The 14,345-nt window shown below is 58.3% G+C and overlaps 1 protein-coding gene across 1 annotated transcript; it reads left to right on the top strand.

The window, feature by feature from the left end:
* Nucleotides 1-1,297: 1,297 nt before the first annotated feature.
* Nucleotides 1,298-13,184, top strand: NUAK2 (NUAK family kinase 2). Its single transcript, XM_075115664.1, has 7 exons — nucleotides 1,298-1,527; nucleotides 6,665-6,785; nucleotides 8,199-8,350; nucleotides 9,332-9,397; nucleotides 10,432-10,551; nucleotides 10,914-11,046; nucleotides 11,124-13,184. Exons 1-7 carry the CDS (start codon nucleotides 1,321-1,323, stop codon nucleotides 12,257-12,259), a joined length of 1,935 nt encoding a protein of 644 aa, XP_074971765.1. The 5' UTR covers nucleotides 1,298-1,320; the 3' UTR covers nucleotides 12,260-13,184.
* The last annotated feature ends 1,161 nt before the right edge of the window (nucleotides 13,185-14,345 follow it).

Below are 14,345 nucleotides of genomic sequence, written 5' to 3'. Positions count from 1 at the left end.
CTGTTGCACAGCTCAATCTTATGCCACCTCTATGCTCGGGGACACAAAGCTCGCAGAGGGGGGCCGGTGCTGGATTAGATCATCCCTCCCAGACGCTCATGAGCCCCTGCTCTGCCTCACCCTGCCGGGCTGCCTTGAGCTGCTGGAAGTGGTGGGAAAATCCAGGTCTGAGTGCGGGATGAGTAATGCTGTAGCTATCTCTTTCTTCAATCAATACAGTGTGTCCTCACACATGCCAGAGCTGGGCAAGAGCTTTTGTTTTGGCTGCTTTGGGAAATAATTGCGTTCTTTTAATATCTCAAAACAAAGATTTACCACAGGGGCAAAAAGACCACAGGGGAAGGTGCTGCAGAGGTAACCAGGAATGTCTGTAAAAAGCTGTTGCATGGGAGCGCCTGAGCAGCCTGTGGAAGTTTTCCCCCACCTCTGGTCATGGAGCATGCTGCTGCCTCCCAAGCCCTGTGTCCAGGAGGGCAAAGCATCGTCCTGCAGCGAGCGTGGACAGGCTGCACCTGCCCAGCACTCTCCTCTCTCTGATATTCTCCTCAATATGTATTATTTTCTGAGAGTCCTGGGTGCATCATGGCTTCTTGCAGCAAACCACATCTGTGTGTGTGTGTCTTGGCCGGCTGTATGTCTGTGTCCCCCTGTCCCTGCATCTCTCCTGGTGTGAGACAGAGCAGTGGCACGGGCTGCCCAGAGAGGCTGTGGGGTCCTTTCCCTGGAGACATTCACACCCCGCCTGGACGCGGTCCTGTGCCCCTGCTCTGGGGGTGCCTGCTCACGCAGGGGTGGGACGGGGTGAGCTCCAGAGGGCCCTTCCAACCCCCACCATTCCAGGATTCTGTGGGACACCCAGGCTCTTTGCTCCGCATCCTCCCAGTGCCCTGGTGCTGCGCCTCTTCTCAGCCTTTGGACGCGAGTCTCCCCCAGCACCACCTTCTGGAAAGCCAGTAACTCCCCCCAGTCTGCGGGACGCCCCTTTACACCCCCTGCTACCCCTGTGGCCCCCCGCTTTGTACCCTGCCTCTGCCCCCCCCCCGTGCGCGCATCCTCCCTTTGCACCCAGCGCGTGGGTGCCCCCCCGCACCCCGCTCCGCGTGGATCCCCGTGGGTCCCCGCTCCCACCCCTTTGCCCGTGGGATCTCTCCTCAGCCCGCCCCCCCCCCCCGCCCGCCGCTCCCCGCACCGGCTCCCGGGCGGGGCCGCCGTGCGGCCAATGGGTGCGGGGGGGGCGCGGCCGGCGGGGGCGCCGCATTTAGCGGCCGGGCCGGGCTGGGCCGTACCGGCAGGCGGCGGAGCCGGGGCCGGGAGCGGGGCATGGAGCGGGCGGCGGGGCCGGGGGCAGCGCTGGCCGCCTCGCTGGCCGAGGGGCTCATCAAATCTCCGCGGCCGCTGATGAAGAAGCAGGCGGTGAAGCGGCACCATCACAAACACAACCTCAAGCACCGCTACGAGTTCCTGGAGACGCTGGGGAAGGGCACTTACGGGAAGGTGAAGAAAGCCCGGGAGCGCTCCGGCAAACTGGTAAGGATCCCGTACACCCCCCACCCTCTCCCCTCCCCGCACCCCGGTGCATCCTCACCGTGAGCCGGTGCGGGGCCCCGGTGCATCCTCCCGGCCCCTGAGCATCCCCTTGCTCGGAGCAGCATGGCCTCGGTGCATCTCCCCCGCACCCCGGTGCATTCCCCTCGTGAGCCGGTGCGGGGCCCCGGTGCATCGCCCCGATCCCTGAGCATCCCCCCCCGCACCGAGCAGCACGGCCCCGGTGCATTGCCACCCCCTCTGCACCCCGGTGCATCCTCACCGTGAGCCAGCGCGGGCCCCCGGTACATCCTTCCCCTCCCCGCACGCCAGTGCATCCCCGCCCGTGAGCCGGTGCGGGACCCTGGTGCATCACACACACACACACGTCTCCCCCCCCGCATCCCGGTGGTTCCCCCCCGTGAGCCGGTGCGGGGCCCCGGTGCATCCCCGCCGGCCCCTCCCCAGCCGGTAACCGGGAAGGTGCAGCCTTCTCCGGGCCCCGTTCCCGGCTCAGCGTGCGGGGAGGCTGCGGTGCTGCCGTCCCCGGGCCCGAGTCGCAGGTGTGGGGGGGTCAGCGGTGCCAGGGACAGCCCGGAGGGGCCTAGCACCCAGCGGGGTGGGGGTGCTGCTCCCCTCACCCACTTGACCACGTCGGGCTTCCTGGTGAAAGGGGCCTGCAGATATCTGGTAGCGAACAGCAAACATTGCACTTGAGTCTCAAGGATTTTTCCCTTCCTCTCGCCCTGGGTCGTGGCTGGTTTTACACGGTGGCTCTCGGCAGCGGCGTGCGGCACGCATGCAAAGGCGAGCCCCTCTGAGCCCTGTCTGTCTGTCTGAAATCGTGACTCACTGGATCAACGCCTCAGCCTTTGTAAAGCAAGTGCCTCCGTGCAATGCACGGCTCAGCCCAGAGCACAGCGATCCAGCGCCCTAGAAGTGGGCAGGGAGAGGTGGGGGACCCTCACCCCCAGGAAAGCGGGGTGCTGCTGTCCTGCCAGCCCTGTCCTCTAGGTATCTGCAAAGGGTTCAAAGGGCAAACTTGAACGTGATTTCCCTGCCCCTGTTCGGTCCCAAGCACCCTGTGGTGTGGGATGAGACCCACTTGCTTGCCATCCTGGGAGCATGGGTGAGCAGTGAGGGACCACCTGCGGGCGGTGAGACTGGCCCCGTGAGGCTTTGAGGGCTGAGCTCTTCTGAGCAGGGTGTGAGGTTGGATCACTGAGGTCAAGGAAAACAGCTGTAAATCTGAGAGGTTTTCTTGTGTAACGCAACAGCTCTTAATTAAGTCAGATCTGCCGTTTCCATTAGCCTATCTGATCCTGAAGAAGCTGCTGTTTTGCTGCATAATCAGGGCCTTGAAATGCAGCTTCCACCCACAGACCTAGAAGGATCCCTCCCCTTGGGATGGGCGAGAAGACTTGGCTTTCCCTGTCTCGCACCTAACAAAGCTTGTGCAGGGTATCTCTGAACTGCCAGAAAACGTACCTATCTGTGGAAGTCCCTTAGGACAGGGGCTCGTTTGTCAGCAGCATTGGTCTATTATCATGCAAATTAAATACCCAGGCCAACGATTCCTCATACAGGCCAATGACTCCTCAATAAATGCTGGAGATAGTCGAAGGCTTGACTAACTAGTACCTCGACTAACTAGTACCTCGGTGAGCTGGCCATGGAGGAACAGGAGGCTTAACCACAAATCTCTCCTCTTCCCACAAATTCTTTCTTGTAGCACTCAGCGTTTCCGGAGCTGTTTAATCTTCAGGCTTATCCTGAGCTGGGTTGTTATTTGCTCCTTCTCTAAGTGGCTTTCACTTCCTAAACACCGAGGTGTGAGAGCAGGTAGGTGCAGCCTCCGCTGGTTACCCCTCGTGAGCTGTGCGGATCCGATGTTACCGGCTGAGGCTGTAAAGCTGGAGCTGCTTCGTGCGTGGTTTTTGCCTCTGGCTAACCAGAAACTGCCTCTGTCAGATGCACCGAATATTGAACCATCTCATTTTACTGCCTAGCTTCCTTTTCCTCTGAATTTTAATCAACCTACCTGGACTTAGCTCAGAGCAAGGTGTGCCTAATCAGTGGGTAGACTGCAGGGAAGTCCAGGCTCCTGCAGCTGGAGGATTTTTGGGGACTTCATGAGCATTCTTTGAAAAAACCCTTGTTTTCTGGTTAGAAATCCTTCAGGTGAAATGATGCTCACTCCTCTCAGTGGGTACTTCTGCTGAGGTCCCTGGAAAATTGTTGTGTCCCTGAAACATTGAGCAGGTGGGGAAAGAATTGCTGGTTCTTTTTTCTTCTTTTTCCCCTGTGTCTCTTGCTTTGAAGATTCAGTAACGTGTGCCATGGTGGTGCAAACTGGCTCCTGCACCTGTTTGCACGGCAGCATCTGGTCTTTTTTTTTTTTTTTTTGTCTCCCAGCCTGGTTCCCAAGCCCTGGCCTGCAGCCAAGTTAAATAGAGAGAGGGACCTCCTGTGGGAATCACTTGCAGTGTCAGAAATGTATTTGTGGGCTTGCGTGGTGTCAAGGGGAAGGCAGCACCTGGAATATTCCAAAGCAGCAAAGCGTCTTTTGATCTCCAGTAAGGGGTGAACCCTGGTCTCTTCCATAGTGGGTTGTAATCCATATTTCATGGAGCATGAAATGCTGCACTTGCAATCTGGAACAACTTCTGAAGTGCTGCCTGGGGTTGTAGCTTAATGCATCTTTCAGCAGCTGCTGAAAATACCTGTTCTGCCCCCAAAAAACTTTTAATTAAAAGCCTTTTTGACTTGGAAAGTACTCTCGAGTTCTCTAGGCTCCTGCAGCAGGACTTCTTGGGGCTGTTTCCTGCAGGAGATTCCTATCATAGCATTGATGGTGGAGGCAGTGTGTAGGCTGTGGGGACGGTGTCTGTCCCTGAAGCTGCTGGTCCCCGTCTCCAGGGTGGCCGAGCATGGCCTTTTCTGTCTCAAGGGGAGATCGCCTTGACTGGATTTGGAACAAAGCTGCTTCTCAGCATCCCTGGGAAAGGGTGGGATGGCCAAGGGATTAGGCTCCCCGGCGGGGCTTGACAGGTAGATAAATCATCCCCCCCCCCGAGTGGCTGGTTTAGTCTCTGTTGTATGAGATGCGGACCCCAACAGCACCCACTGCCGTACCCTCGCTGTGCCTGGCTGTTACCCAGCAGCCAGCCTGCCTGCGGGCAGCACTCAGCGAGGAGGGCCCCAGGGCTCCAACAGCACCCCAAATCCGCTCGCTGCTGCAGCCGTGACTCCCATCTGCCTTGGAGGTTACTAACCGCCAGTCTCTTAGGCGAGGGTGTTCGCCGGCACTCTGCTGAATACGGCCAGTGGCATCCCCTGAGGCTTCCCGTACTGGCAGCCTGGAGCTGCTTTGTCTTTCTATGGGCAGTGGGTCTTGCCCTGAGCCCCGGCTCAGCAGTGTGTGTGTGTGAGTATCTCGATCAGCGAGCAAATGTGCTGCATGCACCCCAAAATGCTGAGGCTGTTGGGCTGGATGTTGAGCTTTTAGGGGGGCGATGAATAGAGTGAGTCAACAAGAATTTGGGAGGGCAGGAACAGGCTCTCTTGCTGCATAAAGGCTTTGCCTACATTCTAGTGGAGGTCAGGTAATCAGGGGCAAAAAATTGTTAAACTTTAACCTGTTAACCTAGCACGAAGGTCAGGGAAAAGAATACCTGGCTTTCAAGAAGCTATTAAGCACCTTAGTATTGCTTTGTACAGAAACTTGGTCCTGGGTTATTGAACTTTCTTTGGCCAGAGTCCATTCTGCTTGGTTGCTTCAACCTTTGGGGCTGGTGCAGGCATAATGCTTCTCCAGTGCACAGGAGGCAACCCCTGCCCTGGCCAGTGCTGGCCTGAAGTGGCCCAGTGCAGCAGAGATGGGACTCCATCTCTCATGTGCCCATCCCAGTCCTTAAAATTGGCACGTCCTTCTCCCATGAAGACACTGATGTGGCACCTGAGATCTTGCTGCTTTACTGTCTGGTGACTTGCTGTGGCTGTGACAGGCCTTGCTTAGCAAGCCTGCAAACTTGCTCTGAGCCTTTTGCTGCTTGGTGGGCTAGGTCTCGAGGGGTGAGGTTTCCGACTCCCCTAAATCAGAGGGAGATGAGGCAGAGCATCCATCCTGCACAGCCAAAGGCAGAGGAGGGTCCCTGCACGGCGTAGCCATGAGCAGAGCATCGCTCCTGTGCTGGCAGCTGGGGCTGGTGGGTGTCCGTGGCCCCTCTCCCCGTTGCTGGGAGACTGGTGCGGGGGTCCCTTTACAGGATTAATGCTGTTCCGCATTCTTGTCTGATACAAAAAAAGAGGTTCTGCTGGATTCAGTTGTAAATTCAACCCTAGGAGCACATTGTCTCTCCCCAGCCCCTTTGAAAGAGGATTAGAAGGCATCTATTCTCCAGCACTTACTCTTCTTTCTCCTCCCCTTTCAATTTCCTTGTAGAGGATAACTTGAAAACCCAAGCAAAAGCCTGGAAAGCGGCTTGCATTGTCAGCGCAGGGTCTACTGACTGGCTGGGGCACAGTCCTGTGCCTAGGAGGGATCTGCTCTTCAATACCAAACTTTCTCTTACCTCTACGTAATCAGCTCCTTGAAATAAGTGTTTGAGAGGAAAACAAAGCTTGTGTGTTATTTTTTTTTTCATTTTCATAACCCCTAGAAGACGTCATTGTTGTTATCTTCCAAGTCATGTGTGCAGGTTGCATTCCTTCGGCTGGCCGCGGTCCAGCGCGGCTGTAGCCTGGGACACAATTCCTGTAAGCTGCAGCGCATAAATGAGGAGCAGGGCTGCGCTACCTGTGGGAGGAGGCTTGCAGAGCTCCTCTGTAGGGGCTAGCAGCAGGTTTTCCTTGGGGGGAGGCGGGGGGATCTTCTCCCTTGTGTGCAGCAACAGGACTTGGAAAGTAAAAAAATCTAATTGATACGTTCACTTTCATTGGAGTGGCCTCAGCGGAGCTGTGCAGCACGGCCCTTGGATACAGCTCGCCTGGGTGGAGAAGCTGGGCCATTGATCTCTTGCTTGTGAGCCCCTTCCCAAAAGAGAGGGGTGGGTTTCTTGCTCTGCAACAGGCTTTGGGAAGCCTCAGTGCCCCTGGCCCCGACAGCCGGGTGACCCTCTGTGCATGTGCTCATCTGCAGGTAGCTATCAAGTCAATCCGGAAAGACAAAATCAAGGATGAGCAGGACCTTGTCCATATCCGGAGAGAGATTGAGATCATGTCTTCCCTCAATCACCCCCACATCATCGCTGTCCACGAAGGTGAGCCTCCCTCTCCCCCCACCCCTTTCCAGCAGCTTTCCTGAGCAGAGCTTCTGCCGCGGGGCTGGGTACCAGGGGAGGCTTTGCAGCGGTGGGGCTCGTGCTTGCTGCTCTCCTCCCTCTGCTTGTTCAGAGCAGAAGCTGTTTGCCGTTGCCTGTGCTGTGCTGGTGACTCATGGTTAGAGAGAGCAGATGCTGCCGGGCTATGGTTTCCCCACCGCACTCCCCCGCCTGCGTGCAGAGCAGCGGCGAGGGGAAATACCTGCTCCAGAAATAGCCGCTTCCCCTCCAGACTGGAGAGGGAAGCCAGCTCCAAAAGTTTACATGGCCTTTTGAGGCTGGAAACCTCAGTACTGCTGCCGGTGAGAGGCTGTGCTGTGGGGGGGAGCCGGTGGCCAGGGTCCCCAGCAAAGCCCAGTTCCGTGTACGGCTCCGGTTGTGCTGGACACTCACCATAGCAAGTGCTGGAGCAGTGGGAATCTCTGTGGCTCTGCTCTCAGCCTGAGGCAGGAGCTAATCTCGGTACTAGAGTCCTCATTCCCTCCCCTGGGGCACAGAAAACCAAACCACAGGGTGCTGGGAGAGCTCCTGGTGCTGCTGAGCTTGGCTTTATGGCCAAGGGCTGGGCTTTGTTCCCAGGGTGTTGGGGCAACATCAACTGAAGGGGAATTTAAGTTCGGTTGTTGCTAGAACGTGAGAGCCAACGTCCAGCTGGATCAGTCTTTGCTTAAATGCTGAGTCTTCTGGCTGCAAACCCGGTGTGCCCTGCGCTCTTTCTTGGGGCTGGCTCTGCTGGGGTTCGCTGCTGGCGTGTGGCCTGTGCGTGCGTTATCGCCGCCTCGCTGGTGTATGTGAGGTATCCAGAGTCCTTTTGTCCTCGAAACAAAAGCAACTGGATTGGCAGTTCATACACGGTGTTTGTAAGGACTGAGTCATGCTGACTGCTGGAATTCAAAAAGTATTGAGGTAGCTTTCTGCAAACAGGAAGAAAACGCTCCATCTCTTGGCTTGGGCTGGAGCCTTGTTGGGAGCAATGGGAACGTGCAGAAAGGCCACCTGTCTCTGCCAGCTGGTAGCTCTGTCACCCTCCTCCTTGGCAGGGCTCTACCTAGCAAAGAACCACACGTCTTACTCTCCTTCTGGCAGAGCAGAGCCCTTTCTCCTGTGCTCTGTGGCTGCAGGGGGTGCTTGGCCAGCAGCCCCAGTGCCACTGTGGGAGGCAGCTCTGGTCACCCCCCTCCGACCTGCAGAAACCCCCCCCCCCACACACCTTCCATTTTGCAAAATGGACTGAGGGCACAGGCGATGGGGCGGGCGGTGTGTTAGAGTCAGCCAGGGCTCCACCTGCTCGTTAGAAGTCCCTTAGCTCCGAGCACCTCTGCTAACACCCTGTGGCTTCCCATCTCTGCGCAGTGTTTGAGAACAGCAGCAAGATTGTCATCGTGATGGAGTATGCCAGCAAGGGAGACTTGTATGACTACATCAGTGAGCGGCAGCGGCTGACGGAGCAGGAGGCTCGCCATTTCTTCCGGCAGGTCGTGTCGGCTGTCTACTACTGCCACAAGGTGGGTTGGCACCATGCTTCCCACCGCCTTTTCGCGGGGGAGAGCGGAGGGATCGGCTCCTGGGTGCTCGGCAGGGCTGGCCCTGGGCAGAGGTGCAGCAGCCGGGGCTGGGCACAGATTCAGTGCCTGACAGGGAAGCTCAGCCTGGGCTGGGAGGTGGATGGAGCTTGTGGTCATTGGCTTTTCCCAGGAAAGGGGTTAATCCTGCCTCTTATCTGAAGGGTGCAGCAGCCTTCAGGCTTGTGCAGAGGGAGTGCCTGAGCAGCTTTTGGGAAGTCCTTGCCTTGGCTTTCCGCTGCTGCGGTGTGGGGCTGACTAACCCTGCTGGGGAGTTATCGACTCCTGTCCCACCGCCCAGAGGGAGACACCCAGGGCTGTCTACCAGGGCTGAAAACCAAAACCTGCATCACCTGTCTTGTCCTGTGAAAGGGGTGTGAATCTACAGGGTCCTGTCTGGGGCTGTGGGATGAGCTGTGCCTGCCCTGGAAGGACCCTCGAGCCTGTGGGTCCCCAAGGAGGATGCTCTAAGGCCATGGCTGTTCGTGCCTTGGTCCTGGGTACCCACGTGCCCTTGGGAGGAAGCGGGGGGTTGCAGGGCACCTCCTGAACCCAAAGGAAATTGGGCAGCAGCAGGTCCTGGCAAAGCATGGAGCTGTGCCCACCATGCCCCAGCAGGAGCTGGCACCAGCTGCTCTCATGGGTGCTGGCTGGGGAGGGTGCAGGAGCCCAGCATGACACCTGGTGCAGGGTGCCACCCTGTTCATGCTCCTGAGCAGCGTGAGGAGCTGGTAGCACCCATGTCAGTACGTGGTTTACAGTCTGCCCTCATCTACCCAGTGTTATTTACTGCTCCCCGATTGCCGTCACCGTACCCTGTTTGCATGATGTGCTGGTGAACAGCAGTGACCTCGCCGTGCAGCCTGACTTGCCCTTCCTCAATCGTGCTATAAACTAAACACAGCGCTCTCTTCCCTCGCGCAGAATGGGATCGTTCACAGGGACCTGAAGCTGGAGAACATCCTTCTTGATGGAAATGGGAACATCAAGGTGAGAGGCTGGCAGAGCCTGGCCACGCTTTGGGTGTCATCCAGCAAAGGGGTCTAAGGGATGCTGCCCCGGCATGGATGAACTGGGGGTGGCCACAACACCCCAGTTTCCCCCAGGACACGTGGTTCCCCACAGCTCTGGGAAGCATCTGTCAGGTCTGGGACCGCTGCCCTTTGCCCAGGAGAAGGGGAGCCAGGAGGGCGCCTGTCCCTGCCCACTGCTGTCTGTGCCTGGCAGCTGAGCGGGAGAGGCCGCAGAGGCAGAGCCTCAGTGCTACCTATTAAAGCCATAATTGTATGCGTGACTGCTGATAAGAGGGCAAAGTCTGAACACAAAGGCCAAAGCCAAGAAATAACTCTCCCAATGAATGTCCCGGTCTCCATATGCACCAGCCAGGCTGGCGAAGGGAGGTGCAGGGCAGCTCCCGGCTCTGCTGGCCCCCAGCGATGCTTTTTAACCTCTGCTGGGAGTTCTGCAGCTGTCTGGGGAGGGAGGGCACGGCTGCAGCCGGGAATCGGTGCGGTCGGTGATAAACAGGCTGCGGGGCTTTATCTCTGTAAGGGGTAATTCTGCAATTGGGAGCTTGCAAGCAGGGACTGTACCTCCTGCTCACTGAGAGGTGACGGGTGTAATGAAGGTAATGAGTGCCTGTGTGCTAGGTGGAGCCAACAGGGACCGAAACAGCCTCATGTGGCTGCAAATGAGCTGGAGGAGAGCCTGGCAGCTCTCCCTCTAACCACACATTTGTAGCTGCCTCTGCTCCCGGTATGCCAGTGATGGGGCTGGAGGGGTAGAGCTGCAGGGCAGCTGCTGTGGTGGCTGGGATGAGTGTTCTGGGATGGGGAGAGGGGCAGGAGCAGCCTTGGAGGTGGAAAGCCAGGCTGCTGCTTCTCCTTGAGGAGGCTGAGGGCACCCAGGACCAGGGTGCCAAGGGCAGCCCTGGTTTCAGCCAAGCTGGCAGCTGGAGAGTTTCAGGTGGCAACGCCTGCAAAGGGTATTTTGCTGCTTGGTAACAGCTATAAATGTCTCTCTAGATTGCAGACTTCGGCCTGTCCAATGTTTACCAGCAGGACAAACTTTTGCAGACTTACTGTGGCAGCCCTCTCTATGCATCCCCCGAAATCATCAATGGGAGGCCGTACAAGGGCCCAGAGGTAGGTTGTGCCTCACCCTCTGCGTGGGGAATGTCTTGCTGCCACTTTGCTTTGACTTGGGGAAGCACTGGGTGTTTTCCCAGTGGAGCACTGCGGGCAGAGCCCCACCCATGTGGTTTGGGGTAACAGGTCCCCTAAGACCAAGCACCGCATGGTTGGCGTGCGGCAGCCGCAGCGGAGCAGATGTGGTGGGATGCAGGTGGCGGGAGCTGGTCCTTCCCCATGCTCTCTCCTCCCCTGTGGCTGCTGCCACCCCAGAAGCTGCTGCTGAGGCTCTGGCAGGGGGTTCTGCCCAGCTGGGGTGGGGGCCAGGGCAGCCTGGTCCTGCTGCTCCCCTCCAGGCTCATCTGTCCCTCCGGCAGGTGGACAGCTGGTCCCTGGGCGTTCTCCTCTACATCCTGGTCCATGGCACGATGCCGTTTGATGGCCATGACTACAAGACTCTGGTCAAGCAGATCACGAGTGGGGACTACCGGGAGCCCACAAAGCTGTCAGGTAGGCAGACCCCTGCCACCCTGTGCATCCCCCACCTCTGCATGTTCCCTTCGGTGCCTGACCTGCCTCTTCCCCAGATGCCTGTGGGCTGATCCGGTGGATGCTGATGGTCAACCCGGAGCGCCGTGCCACCATCGAGGATATCGCCACGCACTGGTGGGTCAACTGGGGCTACAAAGTGCCCATCGGGGAGCAAGAGCTGCTGCGGGAGAGCGAGTCCCCCCTGTCCACGGTGGCAGAGTGGCTTCGCCGCTCCTCCCGGCCGCTCCTGGAGAACAGCTCCAAGGTGCGATGCTTCTTGAAGCAGCACATCCCCAGCGTGGCCCTGGAGCGTCAGCGCTCCCTCAAGAAGTCCAAGAAGGAGAACGACGTCTCCCACGCACTGCAGGAGGTGGCCCTGGCTCCGGAGAACCCCTCCAAGTCCATCCTCAAGCGGCCCAAGGGCATCCTGAAGAAGAGAAACTCCTGTGAGCAGAAGGTGCCTGGCCCCGGCCCCCCGCCGGCAGTGCCTGTAGGAGAGGTGAGGGCTGAGGATGGCGAGGTGGCTGCTGCGAGTCTCACCAGGGTCCTCTCCTCTGGGATGCTGCCTTGCAGCAGGGACGTTGGAGCAGTGCCCACAGCCATGCCCAAGAAGGGAATACTTAAAAAGCCCTCGACGAGGGAGTCAGGGTATTACTCATCCCTGGAGTGCTGCGAGTCTGGGGATGTCCTGGATGCGGGCAGCTTGGACCTTGATGGGAACGTGTTTGCTGACAACCCCTCCCCAGAGCATGGCCCCCAGGGGCTCCCCGCCCGCCGGAAAGGCATCCTCAAGCAGAACAGCAAGTATTCATCTAGCAGCACCGAGCCAGAGAGTCCCCCCGGGCGGAGCTTCGGGACCTTCAGTGAGGTGCCCCTGCCCCAGCCGCCCCGCGCCCGCCCATCCAATGCTGTAAGCGAGGACAGCATCCTTTCCACGGAGTCCTTCGACCAGCTCGACCTGCCCACCCGTGTCTCCCATGGCGGCGGGGTCATGCGGGGCTGCGTTTCTGCTGACAACCTCCTCCGGCTGGAAGAGGAGGAAGAGGAGGTGGAGGAAGGGCGCAGGCTGCGCCGTTGGACTGTGACCCATTGCCGGAGTCCACTGGGAGACAGCAGCTTGTCCTTGGCAGGCTGTGACAATGTCACTGAAGTCTACCGGCGTGCCGTGGCCATCGGCATGAAGCTGAGCTGAGGGCGCCTCCCGGCAGGGCTCCCTGGGGTGGTGTGTGTTGGGGAGGGGGCTGAGCCCTCCCTGCCCTGGAGCTGCTGGTGCTGCTGAGCCGCGTCTCACGTATTTATTTTGCAGCCTCATGCCCCTCGGGGAGAAGTGCGGGTGCAGGCAGGGAGGGAGCTGTGGGTGTTGGCGGGGGACACCCCAAGACCAGGACATTAGATGGACCAAAACCCTGAGTGAAGGGGCTTGGGAGTCCCACAGGCTCCTTGCTGCCATCCTTCCCTTGCAAACAGGTTCATCTCATTTGGGGAGGGAGGGGAAACCAAGGGGATGGGGGGATTTTTTTTTTTTCTTTGCACTGGTTTTATCTTTTTGGCTGCACAAGATAACAAATGGGGCAGGTGATATACCTCAAACAAGCTGGAGAGGCAGCAGGGTGCTGGCAAGGGGCTGCAAGGTGCTGCCCTGGCTGCTGCCTGTGGGCTGGGCTCTCAGGATGTGCTGGCAACGGGGTCCAACCACCCATGCCCTGGCTCTTCCCTCTCCTGCACTGAGAAACCCAACTGGATCTGGCTGAAACCCCAGTCTGAGAATCAAACTGATGCCAACATCTTTTTTTTTTTTTTTTTTCCTAATGTTGAAAGGAGGAAAAAAAAGTGCCTTTGAGGCACACTACTTCTTTATTTATTGCCTTTGTCTGGCTTGATGTAAGACTTCACCAGCCTGGGATGTGTCTGGCTCCGTAACGGCCACCCAGATGTTTTTCACTGGGGGGGGTGGAGGGATCTGTGCCATTGTCTCATGTACCCCACGTCAAAGCTCCGTTGCACTATTGCCCTTTGTTTGCTGGCCCTTCCCCTTTTCCAGGGTGTGTGTGTTTTCTCCTCTTTCCTACAAAGTTGTCTTGAGAAAACAGTTAAATTAAAAGCAAACAGTCGATCTGAGTTGTTCTCTTGATTGCTGTGCCACTGGGGCTCAGGGGCTGGGAGGTGATGGGGTGTTGCTGCTGCTGCCGCCGCCTTGAGCTCCCTGTCCTGGGCTGGTGTCTCAGGGCTTGTGCTGGGACAGGGCTTTGTATGGCCCTGAGGCTGCTGTGTGGGCTTAAACTGGTGCCTCCTGCCAGTGGTGAATGGTGCTGAGCTGCAACTTGGCATATCTGTTATGGGGGGGGCCAGCACCCCTGGGGAGGGTGACCAGCTTTTGCAAGGCTGAGCAGTTGCTGCTGCGTCACGCAGCGAGTCGGGGCTGGCTGGAGGCAGGACTTGCTGTCAGGGTACCACGACACTGGTGCAGCGATGCTGCCGGTGCTGTGCCCCTGACCCAGAGGGGAATGAATGAGCAGGGCCCAGAGTTTGGGGGAAGGTACGATGGAGGTGGGTGGCTGCTGAGGATGATGTACCTGCTGTGGGAGCTGCTGTCCCACCTCTGCTCCCAAACCACTTTCACAACGCTGGTGGTGTGTGGGTTTAGATTTGTGAAATAGCTGCAGGTCTTGGCAGCAGGAGCTCCCTCCTGGGGGGAGCTGCCGTCTCCTCTCGGCATGCCTGCAGGTGCCTCTGCTGGAGGAAGGACCGAGCGAGGCTGACCCCCAGCAGCCAGAGCTCGGCCGTGGCACGTACCATGGGGCCGTCTCCTCTCCAGCTCTTTCCTCCAGCTTCCTTTATCTTCTCCTGCTGTGGTATTGAAACCAGTTTTATTGCTTTATAAAGCACTGTAATGATTTCCCGTTTCCAGCTGGGTTAATGGGAGACATTTGAGGTCTCCTCCGCCCTGCCACGGAGAGGCTGAGCTGCAGGGGCAGGGTGCAGGGCTGTCTGCCAGGAATGCCACCCCTCATCCCGTGTGGCTGAAGCTGTGGGGGGCGATGCACGCTCTGCCCCCCGCCGCGCATTCCCTACGTGCTTCCCGCGCCATTAAGAAATGCCAGAGCACTTAAAAGCCACTCTGAGGGCATCCAGCTTAGCCAGGGCAAAGTCCCGGTGCCCTGTGAGCTGCCAAGGTGGGATGGGGCGAGCTGGGGGCTGCAGCACCCATGAGTCTGGGGCATGGAGCATCCCAAGGTGGAGGTCAGGTCCGGCTGGGTTTTTAATAGCCACTGAGGGAC

Source organism: Phalacrocorax aristotelis, chromosome 21, assembly GCF_949628215.1.
Source record: "Phalacrocorax aristotelis chromosome 21, bGulAri2.1, whole genome shotgun sequence".
In the NCBI taxonomy this organism is placed as follows: Eukaryota; Metazoa; Chordata; class Aves; order Suliformes; family Phalacrocoracidae; genus Phalacrocorax; species Phalacrocorax aristotelis.
This window is presented reverse-complemented; position numbering and strand designations above follow the sequence as displayed.

Excerpts from the sequence above, each read along its gene's own strand:
- NUAK2 (XM_075115664.1), top strand. The coding sequence starts at position 1,321 with ATGGAGCGGGCGGCGGGGCCGGGGGCAGCGCTGGCCGCCTCGCTGGCC. Across the intron at positions 8,351-9,331 it reads CTGTCTACTACTGCCACAAG|AATGGGATCGTTCACAGGGA; the intron begins GTGGGTTGGCAC and ends TCCCTCGCGCAG. Across the intron at positions 10,552-10,913 it reads GGCCGTACAAGGGCCCAGAG|GTGGACAGCTGGTCCCTGGG; the intron begins GTAGGTTGTGCC and ends TCCCTCCGGCAG.